This window comes from Patagioenas fasciata, chromosome 4 (assembly GCF_037038585.1).
Source record: "Patagioenas fasciata isolate bPatFas1 chromosome 4, bPatFas1.hap1, whole genome shotgun sequence".
NCBI lineage: Eukaryota > Metazoa > Chordata > Aves > Columbiformes > Columbidae > Patagioenas > Patagioenas fasciata.
In genome coordinates, this window is record NC_092523.1 from 54749701 (window position 1) to 54765328 (window position 15628).

At 41.4% G+C, this 15628-nt stretch overlaps 2 protein-coding genes across 3 annotated transcripts in view; both read left to right on the forward strand.

Moving 5' to 3' along the window:
- LOC136101007 (albumin) overlaps nt 1-15628 on the forward strand; it is a 433515-nt gene that overhangs the window by 107113 nt on the left and 310774 nt on the right. The gene's annotated exons all lie outside the window — the stretch shown is intronic.
- LOC136101267 (interleukin-8-like) lies at nt 5751-9720 on the forward strand. The gene is made up of 4 exons (XM_065837269.2): nt 5751-5942; nt 6718-6853; nt 7534-7617; nt 8911-9720. The coding sequence occupies exons 1-4, from the start codon at nt 5882-5884 to the stop codon at nt 8939-8941; spliced, it is 312 nt and encodes a 103-aa protein (XP_065693341.1). The 5' UTR covers nt 5751-5881; the 3' UTR covers nt 8942-9720.

Below are 15628 nucleotides of genomic sequence, written 5' to 3' on the forward strand. Positions count from 1 at the left end.
AGGAATATCAGATCAGAGCTCTTCTGCAAAGACCAAAGACAACTTCATTTTCTATGAGTACCCAGAAAATATTTTTTTTAGCATAATATACTTTAAATGATCCATGAGACATGCCACTCATTGGAATGGGGAATGATGATTAAAGTACAACTGACTGAAGGAAATTAGGAGTACTTTAAGTCTAAGTGACTTTAGTTAAACAGTATTTGACTAGGGGTACTTGCAGCACAACTGCAAACAGCAAGGGTGGACTCCTTACTACTGCTGCAACTAAATTACCTCCGGTAAGGTGCTTCGCTATGTCATCAGCAGTTTTAAGTCACTGCCAGCCTTGGAGTAGCCCAATGAATACCGGTTAATGGCTTTCAGAAGGAAGCAGCTAAAATTAGAGATACTAATTACCTCTGTTACTTCTGAAGGGGTTTTTATTGTGTGCTGGTTTCCACTTATAGATAGGAAAAGGCAGGCACAGAAGCGCATATACACACTGTCCTGGTTTTGTTAAAAAACAAGTTTCTCTTTTAGTGAATTTTGCCTGTCAGCTAAAGCCTTCATATTAGCTGCATTTTCCTGGAGAACCAGATGCAGATTTTGGTAAACATAGCAATGGAATGCTAATTTATTCATAAGGACAGATTCACATCTTGCGAGAGGGGCAACGAGAAACAGGTGACCAAGAAACTGACCAACGGTGTATAACATTCCATTCACGTGAATACTTCATATAAAAGTGGGAGATCATGAGGATCTCGTCCCTTTTTCCCTTGTTTTCCCTTCTGCTTATGGCTGACATTAGGAAAGGACCTTGCTAGTCTCCCCTGTGAACTGAGACCTAGTGAGAGACTGAATCCAGCTCCGGTTGGCTGCAGAGTCCAATCCAGGACTTTGGGTGCTGGCTCTGCAGTTGCTGAGACTTTCAAGATTGGTTTTGTATATCTTGTATTATTTTCTCTATTCTTATTAGTAGCATTAGTAAAACATCTTTAACTTTTCCAACTCTCTTCTCTCTGTCCTTCTTTCCCTCCCGATCGCCTGTCCTGAGTGGGAAGGGGGGAGAGGGAGGGGCAAAAACGGGAAAGTGGTGGGGGAGAGGAGGTTAACAATACATCTGCCAGGGTTTGATTGTCACCCCGCAATCTAAACTCTCGACACACATATATAGAAAAAGTTTAGAAGTCATATTTCTGAAGAAAAGCACACACTATTTATTTTAATATAATGGGATTTTTTTCTCTCACTTTACTTCTACCTGACACTATAACAGACTACTTTTTTTTTTGCTTTGCAAAAGGATTTTGCAGCTTACATTGTTTATTATGTTGAATGTTGCTGCTCAAGGGCCCAGGAGATTATTTATGGGACTAGACATTGGTTTAATGTTTTAATTCCCATTGAATTTATTGTTAATTTCTTTCTACAGTCTAAAAAAAAATGTTAAAGATGTTTTCTGTTCATGATTTGCTACACCTCATTTATGCCTTGCAATAGAAATCTAGTTGCTGAGGATAGAAACCATTAAAGAGCAGATTCCAGCAGCAATCACCAGACCAGAGATAGGTGGTCAGAGCAATGGGAGACTGCGGGCCGAAATACCGTGACTGCCCTGTAGAGTTTGATCTTCTGAGTCCCAGAGTGAGAGAGCGGAGGTTTGGCTTTTGTGAAGAGCTGCAGGCTAAGCAGAGCAGCAGACTGCAAACAGACTTATAAGAAATTCTCAAGACAGTCTTGTTTTTGGCAGGGATGGACCCTCACTGGAACCCCCAACCAGAGCAACTCTGCACTCAAATCTGAATTTGTATGCCAACTAAATACATCGATTGTTCCTCCCTGCTGCAGCCTCCCTTAGGTTTTAGCAAACATTGAGATCCAATGGATAAGCAAGATTATATATAACAGCTTTTATGCAAAGCAGATCTTCCTCATAATACTAAACAGATTCAGAGTCCTACATTTTTGCTCTCCTTTCACAGGAGGGCCACCTACCTATGTTCACCCAAGTGCTACAGAGAAATTAACCATCTCTATGCACACCCTATCATGATTGCACTGCCAGGCAGTGTTCAGACTCACATCTGCAAAGCTACACTGGCTGTAGTTTAAACAAACAGCAAGCTAACAGCAAGTGACATTTTGAAAGTCAGAGATGAATGCATGATGTATATTATGTCTCCTGACCACTTCTAATTTAATCAAAAGTTCCCAGCAGGAACTTCCTAAAACTTACAGTGTTTCCTCCTGTCACTTCCATATCTTATTTCCACCATCTGCTGAGCAGGAAGAAAGTGCTTCCTGCCAAAGTCATGAAATGGAAATGCAGCTAAAGCAATAAATGCAGCCTTCCTGGAGCCTTCAAAACCCTAGCTGCTGGTCCCTAACAATTCTCTAGTTGGACTTAGTATCTCTTCTGTTAAGACCAGGTAGAATGAATTTATTTATAATGCAAATATTTGTGAATATTTGCTATTATTTTATGTTCATATTATCATTAATATTAATATAATGTGTAATTTTCGAGTATTGATAGATACTTTACGTTAATGTTTTTAATGACTTTTCCCATTTAATTGAATCAAACAAAACATTTCACTTAATTCACAACATTTTATAACTGAAAACTATAATAAAGAATTGACTGCTTTCAAATAGAGCTGAAACACATATCATAAAGAAATACACAGTCACATAAATGTATGGTGATACTCTTGTATTTACAAACATGTAAACTAAAAGGCAAATCAACTAAAAAGCTGCAATATTTTGTGATTCCAGAGGGGTTCGGGAAAGTCCAACACTTGCCATGATCTAAGGATACATAATCATCTATATTTAGACACTTATGAAAAAAAAATTACGAATTGACCTAAGCTTTTTTTCTTTCTTTGCTACAACTTCCTCATATAAAATAGCAAGTCAAAACCCACATATTTAGGAGACATTCTGCTTTTTACTTATCTGCTCCCTGTGCTCTGCCTCACTGTAAACTTCAACAAGTGTTTGCACAACACTGGACCCAGGTTTTGAACAATGGAAGTGATTATTTCCCAGCCCCTGTACTTCCCCCTTCCACTCCCCGCATGTCAAGTGGAATGGCAGGCAAATGCCAAGCCCTTTGAGGGGAATAGAGGTGGCTTTAGAAGACAGAGTGGGATTTTTTCCCTGAGGAACAAAAGTAGGGTGGTAGTGAGGACACACAGGAGGCAGGAGTTGACAAGGGTTGACCTTCCACAAGCTGAACCCTCGTTCCCGTGAAAGCTTTGTCTCCTGGGCCTTTGGGGTCTTGTGTGCACAACTTCTCAAGTGAGAGGTCTGAATTTGTCTAAAAAAGTACATATTCTTGATTTTCTTGAAGTAACCTTATCAGTCCCTGGAACTGAGGTGACCCAAGCCAGCCAGCAACTGGATCCAAGCTCTCCCCCATCCCTTGTGATGGTCCTGGTCACCAGAGTATGCATGAATCCTCCTCACTGTGGTCCTTGTGTTTGGATGTCCTTTGTTACATGCAAAGGCTAAATGATGTCAGCCAGATCCAAAAAGATTCCCATTTGACCTTTGTGCTCATTAGACAAGGTAATGAGTCATGAAATACAAAAACTACTAGTTTCCATCCTGCAGCAGAGAACACATCCTATACACTGACCTGAAACACAGGCAAGGGAGATATTTCCTTCCCTTTTCAGCAGTCTTTCAGTAGTCATCCTATTGCATAACTGTTGTTCTGTTCGTTAAAAGCGTGCTTTTAACAGGGTTAAGCATGGACGGTCTCTGCTTGCGGCTGTATCAGCTCAGTCAGTGACATTACCCTTCAGAAGGAGCTGCAATTATAGTTGCAAAAGTCGTCTCTGATAGCTGGCAGGGAAAACATGCTGCCAAAATCTGACAATAAATTTGGAGTTCCCATAGGCAAGGGCTGAGACAAGATCCTAGGCAAAGTGTTGAAGGGATGTAGGGAGAAGTTGGGCGAAGCACGGCACTCCCAGCAACACAGGTTAGGAGTGCATGGCCCTGGGGCTTGATCTCACATCTTAACCTTTTTATGCCATTATCATCACTATTACACTCCCTTTACATAGTCCCGATGAAACTGTGTCATATCAAGAAAAAGCGGAAGTAGAGGAGATGCTTTAGCTCTCAGAAAACATAGTGGATTTTTATTTCATGACAAATATCTTGCTCTTTTAGGCAGCTACTCACCCTTAGCTCAGGGGCAGGGTTAATCACACAGGTGGAGTAGGCTCTTGACTTCACTTTTGACCTGGGGATTTCTGCATATCTCTTACTGCCACACTCAGGAAATAGCTGAGTCTAGCGGTAAGGAGGACAAGCAATCCTTGTTTTTACTTGGGGACTTGAGGGGGAATTTTCTTTTTTTTGCCTCAGGCATTGATGCTATTTCAGTACACACCAAAATTAGACAATAAAGCTTCAAATAGTACCTTAGAAAAATGGGATCACTAATTAAATTTGAATTACCCTGTGCATGTGCATACATATGTAGAGACACAGAGAGAAAGAAAGAGATCCCAAAATAAATTAAAAAAAAAAAATCAGCAAAATCTTATTCAAATAAAGCTGGTTAAAGCTTCAACATCCAGAATTTTAACACTAGTGAAACGTGAAACCACCCTGTTATTTTAACATAACATGTAAGATGTAATAAAACATAAACCATAAAATATAACCTTCTTTACCTGCTAAAATCCTCTTCTTTTTCATGCCTTCAGAGAATTAAATTTATTTTTCAGTAAAGCTCCTAATCACACACACTCCAGATGGGTTAAAAAAACCAGATCTTCATTTAAGCAACAGATCAGCATTTGAGCCCAAGACTTCCCTTGAAATTGTCTCCCTTGCAAGGCAATATCTCCACCAGACACAGCAAATAAGCACTCAGCATTCATGCAACAAGGTTCTTTTACTGAAGTATTTATAGCAGTGCCATAATGTTATTTCCTTTTGTTAAAACCTAAGGTTATGATCATTGAAAAAAATTACAGAAAAGACTTATTAACAATATCTAGCACTTACAAAGAAAAAAAAAAAGCAGTTGCATTTGGCAAGTCATGCTATTTTGATTCCACACAAAGCTTCCTCTACTGATCATTCATTAACATGTGTGACATGAAAAATGCAGGCATGATTTTCCAAGCCATTTAGAATTCAGTATCTGCTTCCCACAGGAATCTTTGAATATTGCTGGCTCAAATTCTTTATTGAACAGGTAGTTTTAGAGATGAATTTACTTTGGAGGATACCACCTCAACAGAAAAAAAAAAAATCTGTAAGATCAAAATAACACTGAGGTAAAATCCTGATGCCAGTGAAAAAGCTGTTCAGTTATTCTAGCACTGCTTGATTCCTAATCTAGTTGTTTAAAATCAGATAAGTAGAACCTATTACCATAAACGGAGATAAGAAATTAAATGGCTTAAGTATAGATCTGGCAACCCTACAAAGAATAGTTACGACTCTGAAGAAAATAATAAATAGTTATAATATGAATGTAACTGAAACCATCATAAGGTTGTATTACCAAATAAAGGTATGCATTGGAAAAAGCACAACATTTACAGAAGTCTACAAAAGAAATTAGAACGCATGGTTATAATTTATTTTAATAAATTAATACATTACCTAATTCTCAGCAGAATAATTCCTCGTCATTGAGGAAGGAATTTCACAACAGTCACATGACTCATCTTTACTGCATCTGGGAAATTCCTCTAACGCAATCTACATGCTAGCAGAGCACACATTTTGGGTACAAAACAGTATATAAGGAAGATGGATCCTCAGACCAGGCATCAGCAATCCTCCAGACAAGAGGGGTCACTGCTCCACAGAACCAGAGATAAACAATCCAGCAAAAAACTCCTGACTAATCATGAACAGCAAACTTGTGGCTGTCCTGGCTCTTTTCCTGATTTCAGTGGCTGTGTCTCAAGGTGAGTAAATCCCTCCTAAGATTCTTCATGTAGTATTGTGTACGCATCTATCGAGATGCATGTCCTTGCAGAGAGGTAGCTTTGTATTTATATTTATATTTCAACAAATTAGTGGTTTTTTGAGATATTTTCAGCAACTTGTCTTCAGTCAGAAGTCTACCAAGCAGCCCTTGTCCTGAAGAGTTACTGACATCTTTGGGGAAAAATTTTAAGGATGCAACTTAAATTTGCTTTGTTTCAATGTTTCTCTTGAAGTGTATGTGACTGGAGACACGATCTTCTGCTTAAGTGTTTGAATGTTTCTCTGCCTTTCCACACACAGGACAGTTTATGATCTCATATTTGTTACTCAATGATCATACTGCCTCAAGCAAATAGTATAAAGCTGGGAACAGAGAACAAACAATATGAACATAGAAGCATGGGCAAGCCTCCTATAAATGAAATAAATTAGGGCTCTGTTTTCTGTATAGTTTCCAGTTTGTCAATCCAGATATTAAAATGATGCAACTAACTGTAAAGTGCGGTCAGTACAAGTAACCACAAAAGATGTGGCTTTGTTTTAAAAAGATGTGATAATTTAGTTTTAAATGTACTTGGGCATCAGCTCCTCTGAAATAAATAAGCAATTGATCTTGATACTGTGAGGACTTAGGCAACTCGGACAAGTGCAGTATTTCAATCAAGAAAATAAAATAAAGCAGTCATGCTCTATATCTGATACAGGGATAGTAAGACCACCTCTCAAAGCATGATATTCCTTTTCTGCTCACAGGTAGGACCCTGCCAAGGATGGCAACTGAGCTGCGGTGCCAGTGCATAGCCACTCATTCCAAGTTCATCCCACCTAAAGCCATTCAAGACGTGAAGCTGACACAGAGTGGCCCCCACTGCAAGAACGTTGAAGTCATGTAAGTAGCTCTGCGACAGCCTCCCTCTCCCTCACCTACACTCTGCTGCTGCTTGCAGGGGCTTTTAATATTCACAAGTATGACAGCAGGTTGACATTATGTAGTCTGATGTGGTTATTATTTTGAAAGAGACCATTTTAAGTAATATGCCATGTTTTTTGTTGTCTCTATGACCTTATGTATTCCTGAACTGATCATTATTTACCTGTCCTGGGACATATTAAATCATTCAGGAAAAACCCCCATTAAAAGAGTATGCATCAGTTTTAGAGAGAAAAACTAAGTCCCCACAAGCAGATTTAGAGAAGCAATGAAACTAATCTGGTCTTGAATGGCATGGAGGAGGGACTAAAATGTTGAAATCCTTATACTGCCAAAATTCCTTTTTACCACTGGAGGTTTCAATCATTGTGTAAGAAACCTTTACTAAAGTAGACAAATCCAAAACAAGTACTCATATCTACTGAGAAAGATTTTTGGGAATGTGTGACTGCTTTGAGAGCAGGTACACAAACTCACAAAACTTCTTGACAATTTTCCCCTCCTCAGCTGTGGAACACATCCCAGAGCACATTGGAATGAATTTATACTAATTAATCTAAACATTCAGTATTAAATTCTGTGAATAAAACAAATTCACATAGTAGTTTCCTGACTTTTCTTTTTTCCCTGTTTTGCAGAGCTACTCTGAAGGACAGCAGAGAGGTGTGCTTGGATCCCACTGCTCCCTGGGTGCAGCGGATTGTAAATGCAATTCTGGCCAAGTAAGTCACATTTGCTCTCAATTTGGGCAGTGGAGTGGTGAATCTTCCCCCCCAAAAAAAGCCAATTTGTAGGATTTCTTAGTGATTTTCTCATAATCAGATTTAAAGAACATGGAAACTTGCTGCTTAGTTATAGAATTAGTCTTTCTGACTCTGCTGCAGAGTCCTTGTTCAAGCCGATATGTCACAGAATCACAGAATCATAGAATCACAGAATGTTAGGGATTGGAAGGGACCTCAAAAGATCATCCAGTTCAATCCCCCTGCCAGAGCAGGAACACCTAGATGAGGTTACACAGGAATGTGTCCAGGTGGGTTTTGAATGTCTCCAGACTCCACAATCTCCCCGGATAGCCTGTTCCAGTGCTCTGTCACCCGCACTGTGAAGAAGTTTCTTCTCATATTTAGGCGGAATCTCCTGTGTTCCAGTTTGTACCAATTGCCCATTGTTCTATCATTGGTTGTCACTGAGAAGAGCCTGGCTCCATCCTTGTAACACTCACCCTTTACATATTTATAAACATTAATGAGGTCACCCTTCAGTCTCCCCCAAGCTAAAGAGACCCAGCTGCCTCAGCCTTTCCTCATAAGGGAGATGCTCCACTCCCTTAATCATCTTTGTTGCCCTGCGCTGGACCCTCTCCAGCAGTTCCCTGTCCTTCTTGAACTGAGGGGCCCAGAACTGGACACAATATTCCAGATGTGGTCTCATCAAGGCAGAGTAGAGGGGAAGGAGAACCTCTCTCGACCTACTAACCACCTCCCTTGTAATACACCCCAGGATGCCACTGACCTTCCTGGCCACGAGGGCACAGTGCTGGCTCATGGTCATCCTGCTGTCCACCAGGACCCCCAGGTCCCTTTCCTCTATACTGCTCTCTAATAGGTCATTCCCCAACTTATAGTGAACATGTCACTATCAAACTTTTGGGTACCAGCAACTCCATCTGGAAGGAAAGGAATACGGAAGTGTTTTGACTCCCATTGAAACACTAGGCATTAAAAAAATTCATCTTCCCCTTATTTGCAGTATCATATGTTAGTAATTCATATTTCCAGGTCAATTCGTTTCTTGATTCAAGTAAATGCAGAGACTCATACTGCAGATGTTTCCTAGCTGAGTACCAGATGTGCACACACTGTGACTTCAGTAATTGCTTTCAAAACACACCTCAATGTAGCACATAGGTTTGGAAACAGAACACTCATCCTTAACTGTTCATGCAATGCTAAGCAATAATAATGGTTCTTGAAACTCCTTTTAAATTATCCTCTTCCCTCACCTCTTAACAGGGCTCAACTCAATTCTGACTCGCCACTCTAAGAAACACCAGGACAGAAAAATCTGGGAACTCGTGCCGTTCCTCCATTGAGAGAAACAAGAGGGAAAAGCGTAATTCAGGCCACATACCACCTTCCACCTCCTGCATTAGTTTTATGATGTTAATTGTGGATTAATTTATCTATTTATCTATTTATTTATTTATTTGTGTGTATTTAAGAAAGGCTGTCAAAATGGTTCACGTTGTCTGTGGGACATGCTGTTTATTTACACTGAAGATGTCGAACAGGTAAAGTGCTAAAGGAAATGAAGAACCTTTGGAAGCCGCTTTAGCAAAACACAATCAGTTAAGTGCAATGCACTTACAGCATAGCTCATTTACACTAAGCCTTACTATTTTGCTATTGCACCAGCAAACTGATAATTCCTCTTGCTCCCCTGGAGTGCAATAGTATGTTGTGTCAACAACAGTTTCCTTAGACATGGTCTGCCTGTGGCTAGACTGTGATCTGTGATTTCTGACTTCAAAATCTAGTCTACAGAATGTAAGATAGTGGGTTTGGTATTTATTTATTGTGAATTCCATGCTGTTTATAAAAATATTGATTGAGTAGTTTTTGTACAAGAGAAAAAAGGATGATAATTAATTCTTACTGGATTTTTCATTCATACTATTCATTTCTTAAGAATTTTTCACAACCTCATTGCTCTGTACAAGCATGTCTAATTAGCTACTCAATCAGCTAATGGTAAAAAATTTAGCGTACATACGCAGAATTTGCTTGTGAGAGTGTATTTGTTCCTAACAATGTATTGTTATAATAAATGTTTTCTACCAAAAAAAAAAAAAGTTATCTATTGTTATTTTACATTTTCATTTGCTTTATTTGGAAACAGTCAGCTTCATTTTTGCTACCTCTGCCTGATTTCTGGAGCTGAAATGCAAATTTTTAGTACATAGTACTATAACTCACCTGGCAACCTGACATCACTGAACGCAATAGCAATGTCTTAGGGAAGGGTAATGTGCATCCTCCTCTCTTCAGGTTGTTCCCAGTCCTTGTGGACTGGTGGCCTGTAGAGCAAGACTCCTTATTTGAGTACCTTGCAGACAAGAGAATTTTACGCTCTGGTGCCTAAATACTGCCAGTGTCCAGTTCAGACCCAGAGCTGTAAATCTTTATGACATCAAAAGGCCACAATTTGACCATCAAAATGGGAATTTGTGACCTTTACTTTGGGTACCCAAGTATCAAGCATTTGCCCTTGTGCAGCACAGCCCTTGTGGATACCTTTCTGTGAGAGTCCCAGTACAGTTCATAAGACAGGAGTATAAAACAACCATCCTTAACAATTCTCTGAAATCAGCAGCTCAAAGTGCAACAGCAGCCAAATGAAAGCTTGTGGAACATTGGTCATCTTCAGGAATGGAACTGAGAATGAGAGAGAGAGGTCACAGGTTTGTTGCTGTGTAAACGATTTTAGCATGCTCAACTTTTGAACACTGTGTGCAGTTTAGATCTCTGCATGTCAAGAAGCAGGTACCTGAGCTGGAAAAGCTACAGGAAAGGGCAGCGGCAGTGATGAAAAGGACAGAGCAGATGCTCTACATGAGAGATTATACAGGACTTCCAATTTGGAAAAGAGGAGGTTGCGGAGAATTCGAGCAAGCCTTACCAAATCCTGAAGGCAAAGGGTGATGTACAGAGGACTGTGATTCATCAAATCCCACTCTTTAGGATACTTGATGAAATCTGCAGGTCAGTGTAGAACAGATAAGAGAAAGTACTTTTTTAGACAGCATACAGTCACCTGTTGGCAGAAGGCAGATACAGATACTAAAAGGAATACTGAGTGATGTATTCCTCATACCCCTAAAACATGCTAAGTTGTGGTACTGTGGGGATAAGGGAGAACAGCCCAGGGTGGCACACTCTCCTATTGCCACTGCTGGACACGGGCTGCTGGGCTGGGTGGACAGTAGTACTGATCTACTAGGAAGTCTGTATGTTCTGTGTTCTGGAGAATTCAACACATGTAAATGATCAGATCAGGCTTAGTTGATCTGAAAACATGGCTTCTATTTTCCTCTCTTCTTCAGTATCACTCCAAGAGCAAAAGGGAAGAAAGAGGCCCCCTCACGTCACCACAACAGTACAGGATTAGCATCATAGTTAACATCTGCGCAGAACAAGTTCTGCTCTCCCCTGACCTGTTGTCTACCCATTTGTGCATTGCATAACTAAAGGATGAATGATATAAGGAAACAGCCCTGCTTCTTCTCTTGAGAGAGGAGAGGGTTTTAAGATTTCAAGGGATTTTCCCTGGACAGGAGAAAAGAGGAACGTGAGAGAGCTATTGAGTGTTTTGGCAACTTGAAATCTGAAAGATATCCATTAGGTCCTTGTCCTGGTTGATTAGGAACAGAGGTCAGAACCTATACATGAAGGAGATCCAATAGGCTTCCACATGTACCTCTTTCTGTTGCAGATACTACCACTTCCATGAAAACTGAAAAATTCATGTGATGAAATCAACAGAGATTGACTATGCTGCAGCCCCGAGTAAGTGGTACTTACTCAGAATATGGCAAAAATAGGGCAGATTCCTGCTTTCTAACAGCAATAAAAGCAGTTGAAACAGAGGTGAATCCCTATCCATCAGACAACGCAAGTGTCTTTCTGAAGCAATCAGGAAAAGGTATGTTTCTATATGTGTTTCTACAGCAGAAATTGTTTTATTCCACCAGATGCAACACTCTCTTCAGCTGAAAGAGCTTTGAAAGAGCTTTCAGCTTTGATTGAAAGTAAGTAGCCATGTGACAAAATAGCACCATGTATTAGTTGGATTAAGCTGCCTAAGTGCAATATGCACAGGAGATGCATGACCATTCAAGGAATTTTAAACTAATGTTTATCTGTTTATTTGAGGTGTGCACAATTTAGTGCGCTTTAACCTGTTGTCTAGATATTCTTGAAACTGCAGGATTATTGCCATTTTGTGATCCTAGAAGAGGAGAGCTATCTTTGGCTTGCTTTGTCTTGAAGACCCTGTGCAGTGAGACTGAATGGTCCCCTCCTCGACCCATATCATTTTGCCATCAGATTGAGGTGTTCAACCATTGAACTCTAAACAATGTATCCGGTGGCCCTCCAGTTACCAAGCCATGCAGAAGCCACAGAAGAAAACTTCAGCCTTTGAGAACACATACGCTATTTAGCGTCTGTGTGTCTGCGCATTCCGGTCCGTGTAACACACCAGAAAGCTGAATGGGTGGTGAGTAAGAGTCAGCACATTTGCATCACAACCAAAGAAAGGCCCTTGAGATTTCACTGCAGCTAACTATATGTTCTTGCCCATCTTCTCCTTTCCCCAATCTCATCTAAGTTTATGCTCCTCTTGTCCACTTCATTTGGCATCAAAATTGTATTTCTACAATGCTGACAGAAGGTCATTCCATGTTACAGATGTGTATTCATCACCCTCCATTCATTTCTCTACTGCCCTCTTTTCAATCAAATGTAGCAAAGGTGTTTACATGTCCTTTCTGGCCTCAGCTATCTTCTCGCTCCCTTACTTCATCTTCCTTCCAAACCACTTTCACTTCCTTTTTCACCAACAATTTCAGTTTGGGAGCAAAAAGGACAGTAGTAACAACCAAACAATGAAGTAACAATCTCGTGCCATCTCTTATCCTCGAACTCCCTCTCTCGCAGCTGGTTGTTGTAGTTCCGCTCTTGTATCTAGAGCCTTTTCAGTCACGAGTTGTAATTTGTTCCCTTGAATTTCAATGTTACTGTTATTAAAATACTGAAAGCATATTTGTCTCTAATGTATAAATGCTGTAAACCATAGAGGAAGTTATTGAAAGAAATATTGGAAAGTCCCTGACAAATAATTTAAACTCTTCCTTAAAAGAACAAAGAATACAAACACTAGTTTGCTGGCCTCCAGTAATCTGTCTGTGCTGAAAATTGACTAATCCAAACATCCTGGTTATGTATCAGGTGACAAATGAATTATCCATGCTTTACTTGCTTTTGTTTTATGGATTGCTTCCCATTCTGGACATGATTCCATTTCTTACATTGCTATCACATAATATGGGAAAATCCCAGGAAAATTACACATAGTGCTGGCTTGATATTGCAGACTTGTTCCAAACTTTGCATGTGTTCTTGTTTATAACAGGATATTATCACAGAATCACAGAATCAACTGGGTTGGAAAAGGCCTCACAGATCAAGTCCAACCCTTGGTCCAATTTCAGTCCATTTACTAGATCACGGCACAAAGTGCCATATCGAATCTCAGTTTAAAAACCTCCAGGAATGGTGAGTCCACCACCTCCCTGGGCAGGCCATTCCAATGCCTGATCACTCTCTCCGTAAAGAATTTCTTTCTAATATCCAGCCTAAATTTCCCCTGGCAGAGTTTAAGCCCATGCCTCCTTGTCCTATTGCTGACTGCCTGGGAGAGGAGACCAATCCCCACCTGGCTATAACTTCTCTTCAGGTAGTTATAGGGACTGATGAGGTCACCTCTAAGCCTCCTCTTCTCCAGACTGAACAACCCCAGCTCCCTCAGCCTCTCACCATAGGTCTTGTGTTCAAGTCCCTTCACCAGTCTTGTTGCTCTTCTCTGGACCCGTTCCATCTTTCCTGAACTGAGGGGCCCAGAACTGAACACAATACTCCAGGTGTGGCCTCACCAATGCAGAGTACAGGGGAAGGATCACTTCCCTTGTCCTGCTGACCACGCTATTTTTGATACAGGACAGGATACCATTGGCCACCTGGGCACACTGTTGGCTCATGTTGAGCTTCCTGTCAATCAGTACCCCCAGGTCCCTTTCTGCCTCACTGCTCTCCAGCCACTCTGTGTTCAGCCTGTAGCACTGCAGGGGGTTGTTGTGGCCAAAGTGCAGGACCCGGCACTTGGCCTTGTTGAACTTCATCCCATTGGAATCAGCCCATTTTTCCAGTCTATCCAGATACCCCTGCAGAGCCCTCCTGCCTTCCAGCAGGCCAACACTCCCTCCCAACTTGGTGTCATTAGCAAATTTGCTGCTGATGGTCTCAATTCCTTCACCTAAATGATCAATAAAGATGTTAAACAGGACTGGACCCAACACTGACCCCTGGGGGACACCACTAGTGACTGGCCGCCAGCTAGATGCAGCCCCATTCACCAACACTCTCTGGGCTCGGCCCTCCAGCCAGTTCTTAACCCAGCAGAGAGTGCACTTGTCCAAGCCATGGGCTATCAGCTTTTGAAGGATTTTATTATGGGAGACAGTGTCAAAGGCTTTGCTGAAATCTAGATAGACCATGTCTACAGCTTTCCCCTCATCCACCAGGTGGGTCACCTGATCATAAAAGGAGATCAGGTTGGTCAGACAGGACCTGCCCCTCCTAAACCCATGCTGGCTGGGTCTGATCCCTTGTCCATCCTGAAGGTGCTGTGTGATTGCATTCAGGATGATCTGCTCCATCACCCTGCCAGGCACCGAGGTCAGGCTGACAGGCCTGTAGTTGCCAGAGTCAGCTTTGCAGCCCTTTTTGTGGATTGGGGTAACATTTGCCTATTTCCAATCATACGGGACCTCCCCAGTGAGCCAGGACTGTTGGAAGATGATAGAGAGCGGCTAGGCAAGCTCTTCTGCTAGCTCCCTCATCACCCTAGGATGGATCCCGTCTGGTCCCATAGACTTGTGAGGATCCAGATGGCTCAGTAAGTCACCAACTATTTCCTCCTGGAATACAAGGGGACTATTTGGCTTCCTATCTCTGTCAACCACCTCCAGAGGGAGTTGTCCGGAGGGCCACCTGTCTTACTGGTAAAAACTGAGGCAAAGTAGGTATTAAGTACCTCAGCTTTCTCCTCATCTTTGTTAACTGTGTTTCCCTCAAGTCAAACACAGAATGGAGGTTTTCCTTGCCCCTCCTTTTGTTATTAATGTATTTAAAAAAGGACTTTTTATTATCCCTAACAGAATTGGCCAAATTAACTTCAAATTGCACTTTTGTTTCCCTGATTTTTTTTCTGCACAATCTTGCTGTTTTCATAAATTCTTCATAAGTAGCCAGCCCTTTCTTCCGCAGTCAGTAAACTCTCTTTTCATTTCTGATTTCCTACAAAATCTACCTGTTTAGCCAAGCTGGTTGTCTTCCCCACTGGCTAGCCTTTCAGCACACTGGTATAGCCTGTTCCTGTGCACTCAAAACCTCCTGCTTGAAGCATGTCCAACCCTCCAGGGTTTCCCAGGGTATACCTTCAACCACTACTTCTCCCACCAGCCCTTCTCTGTTTGTAAACAGTAGGTCTAGTGGGGCCTTACCCCCTGGTAGACTAATTTACCAGCTGATGAAGGAAAACGTCCTCTATACACTCCAGGAAATTCCTAGACTGCCTCTACTGTGCAGTATTGAACTCGCAGCAGATATCCGCCAGGTTAAAGTCACCCACAAGAACAAGGGCTGTCGATTTTGAGACATCTGCCAGCTGCTTGTAGAATAATTCATCTCCTTCATCATCCTGGTTGGGCGGTCTATAACAAACACCCACGAGGATGTCAGCCTTGTTGAACTCCCTCCTGATTCTGGCCCACAGGCACTCAACCTTGCCACTGCTGACCTCAAATTTAGCAGAGTCAAGAGACTCTCTAACATATAAAGCCACCCCTCCACCTCTCTTACCCTGCCTGTCTTTTCTGAAGAGTTTGTAGCC

Bases quoted from the DNA above. Each gene is read 5' to 3' on its own strand.
- LOC136101267 (XM_065837269.2), top strand. From the start codon at position 5,882: ATGAACAGCAAACTTGTGGCTGTCCTGGCTCTTTTCCTGATTTCAGTG. The intron at 5,943-6,717 runs GTGAGTAAATCC...TTCTGCTCACAG, and splicing joins TTCAGTGGCTGTGTCTCAAG to GTAGGACCCTGCCAAGGATG. The intron at 6,854-7,533 runs GTAAGTAGCTCT...CCTGTTTTGCAG, and splicing joins TGCAAGAACGTTGAAGTCAT to AGCTACTCTGAAGGACAGCA.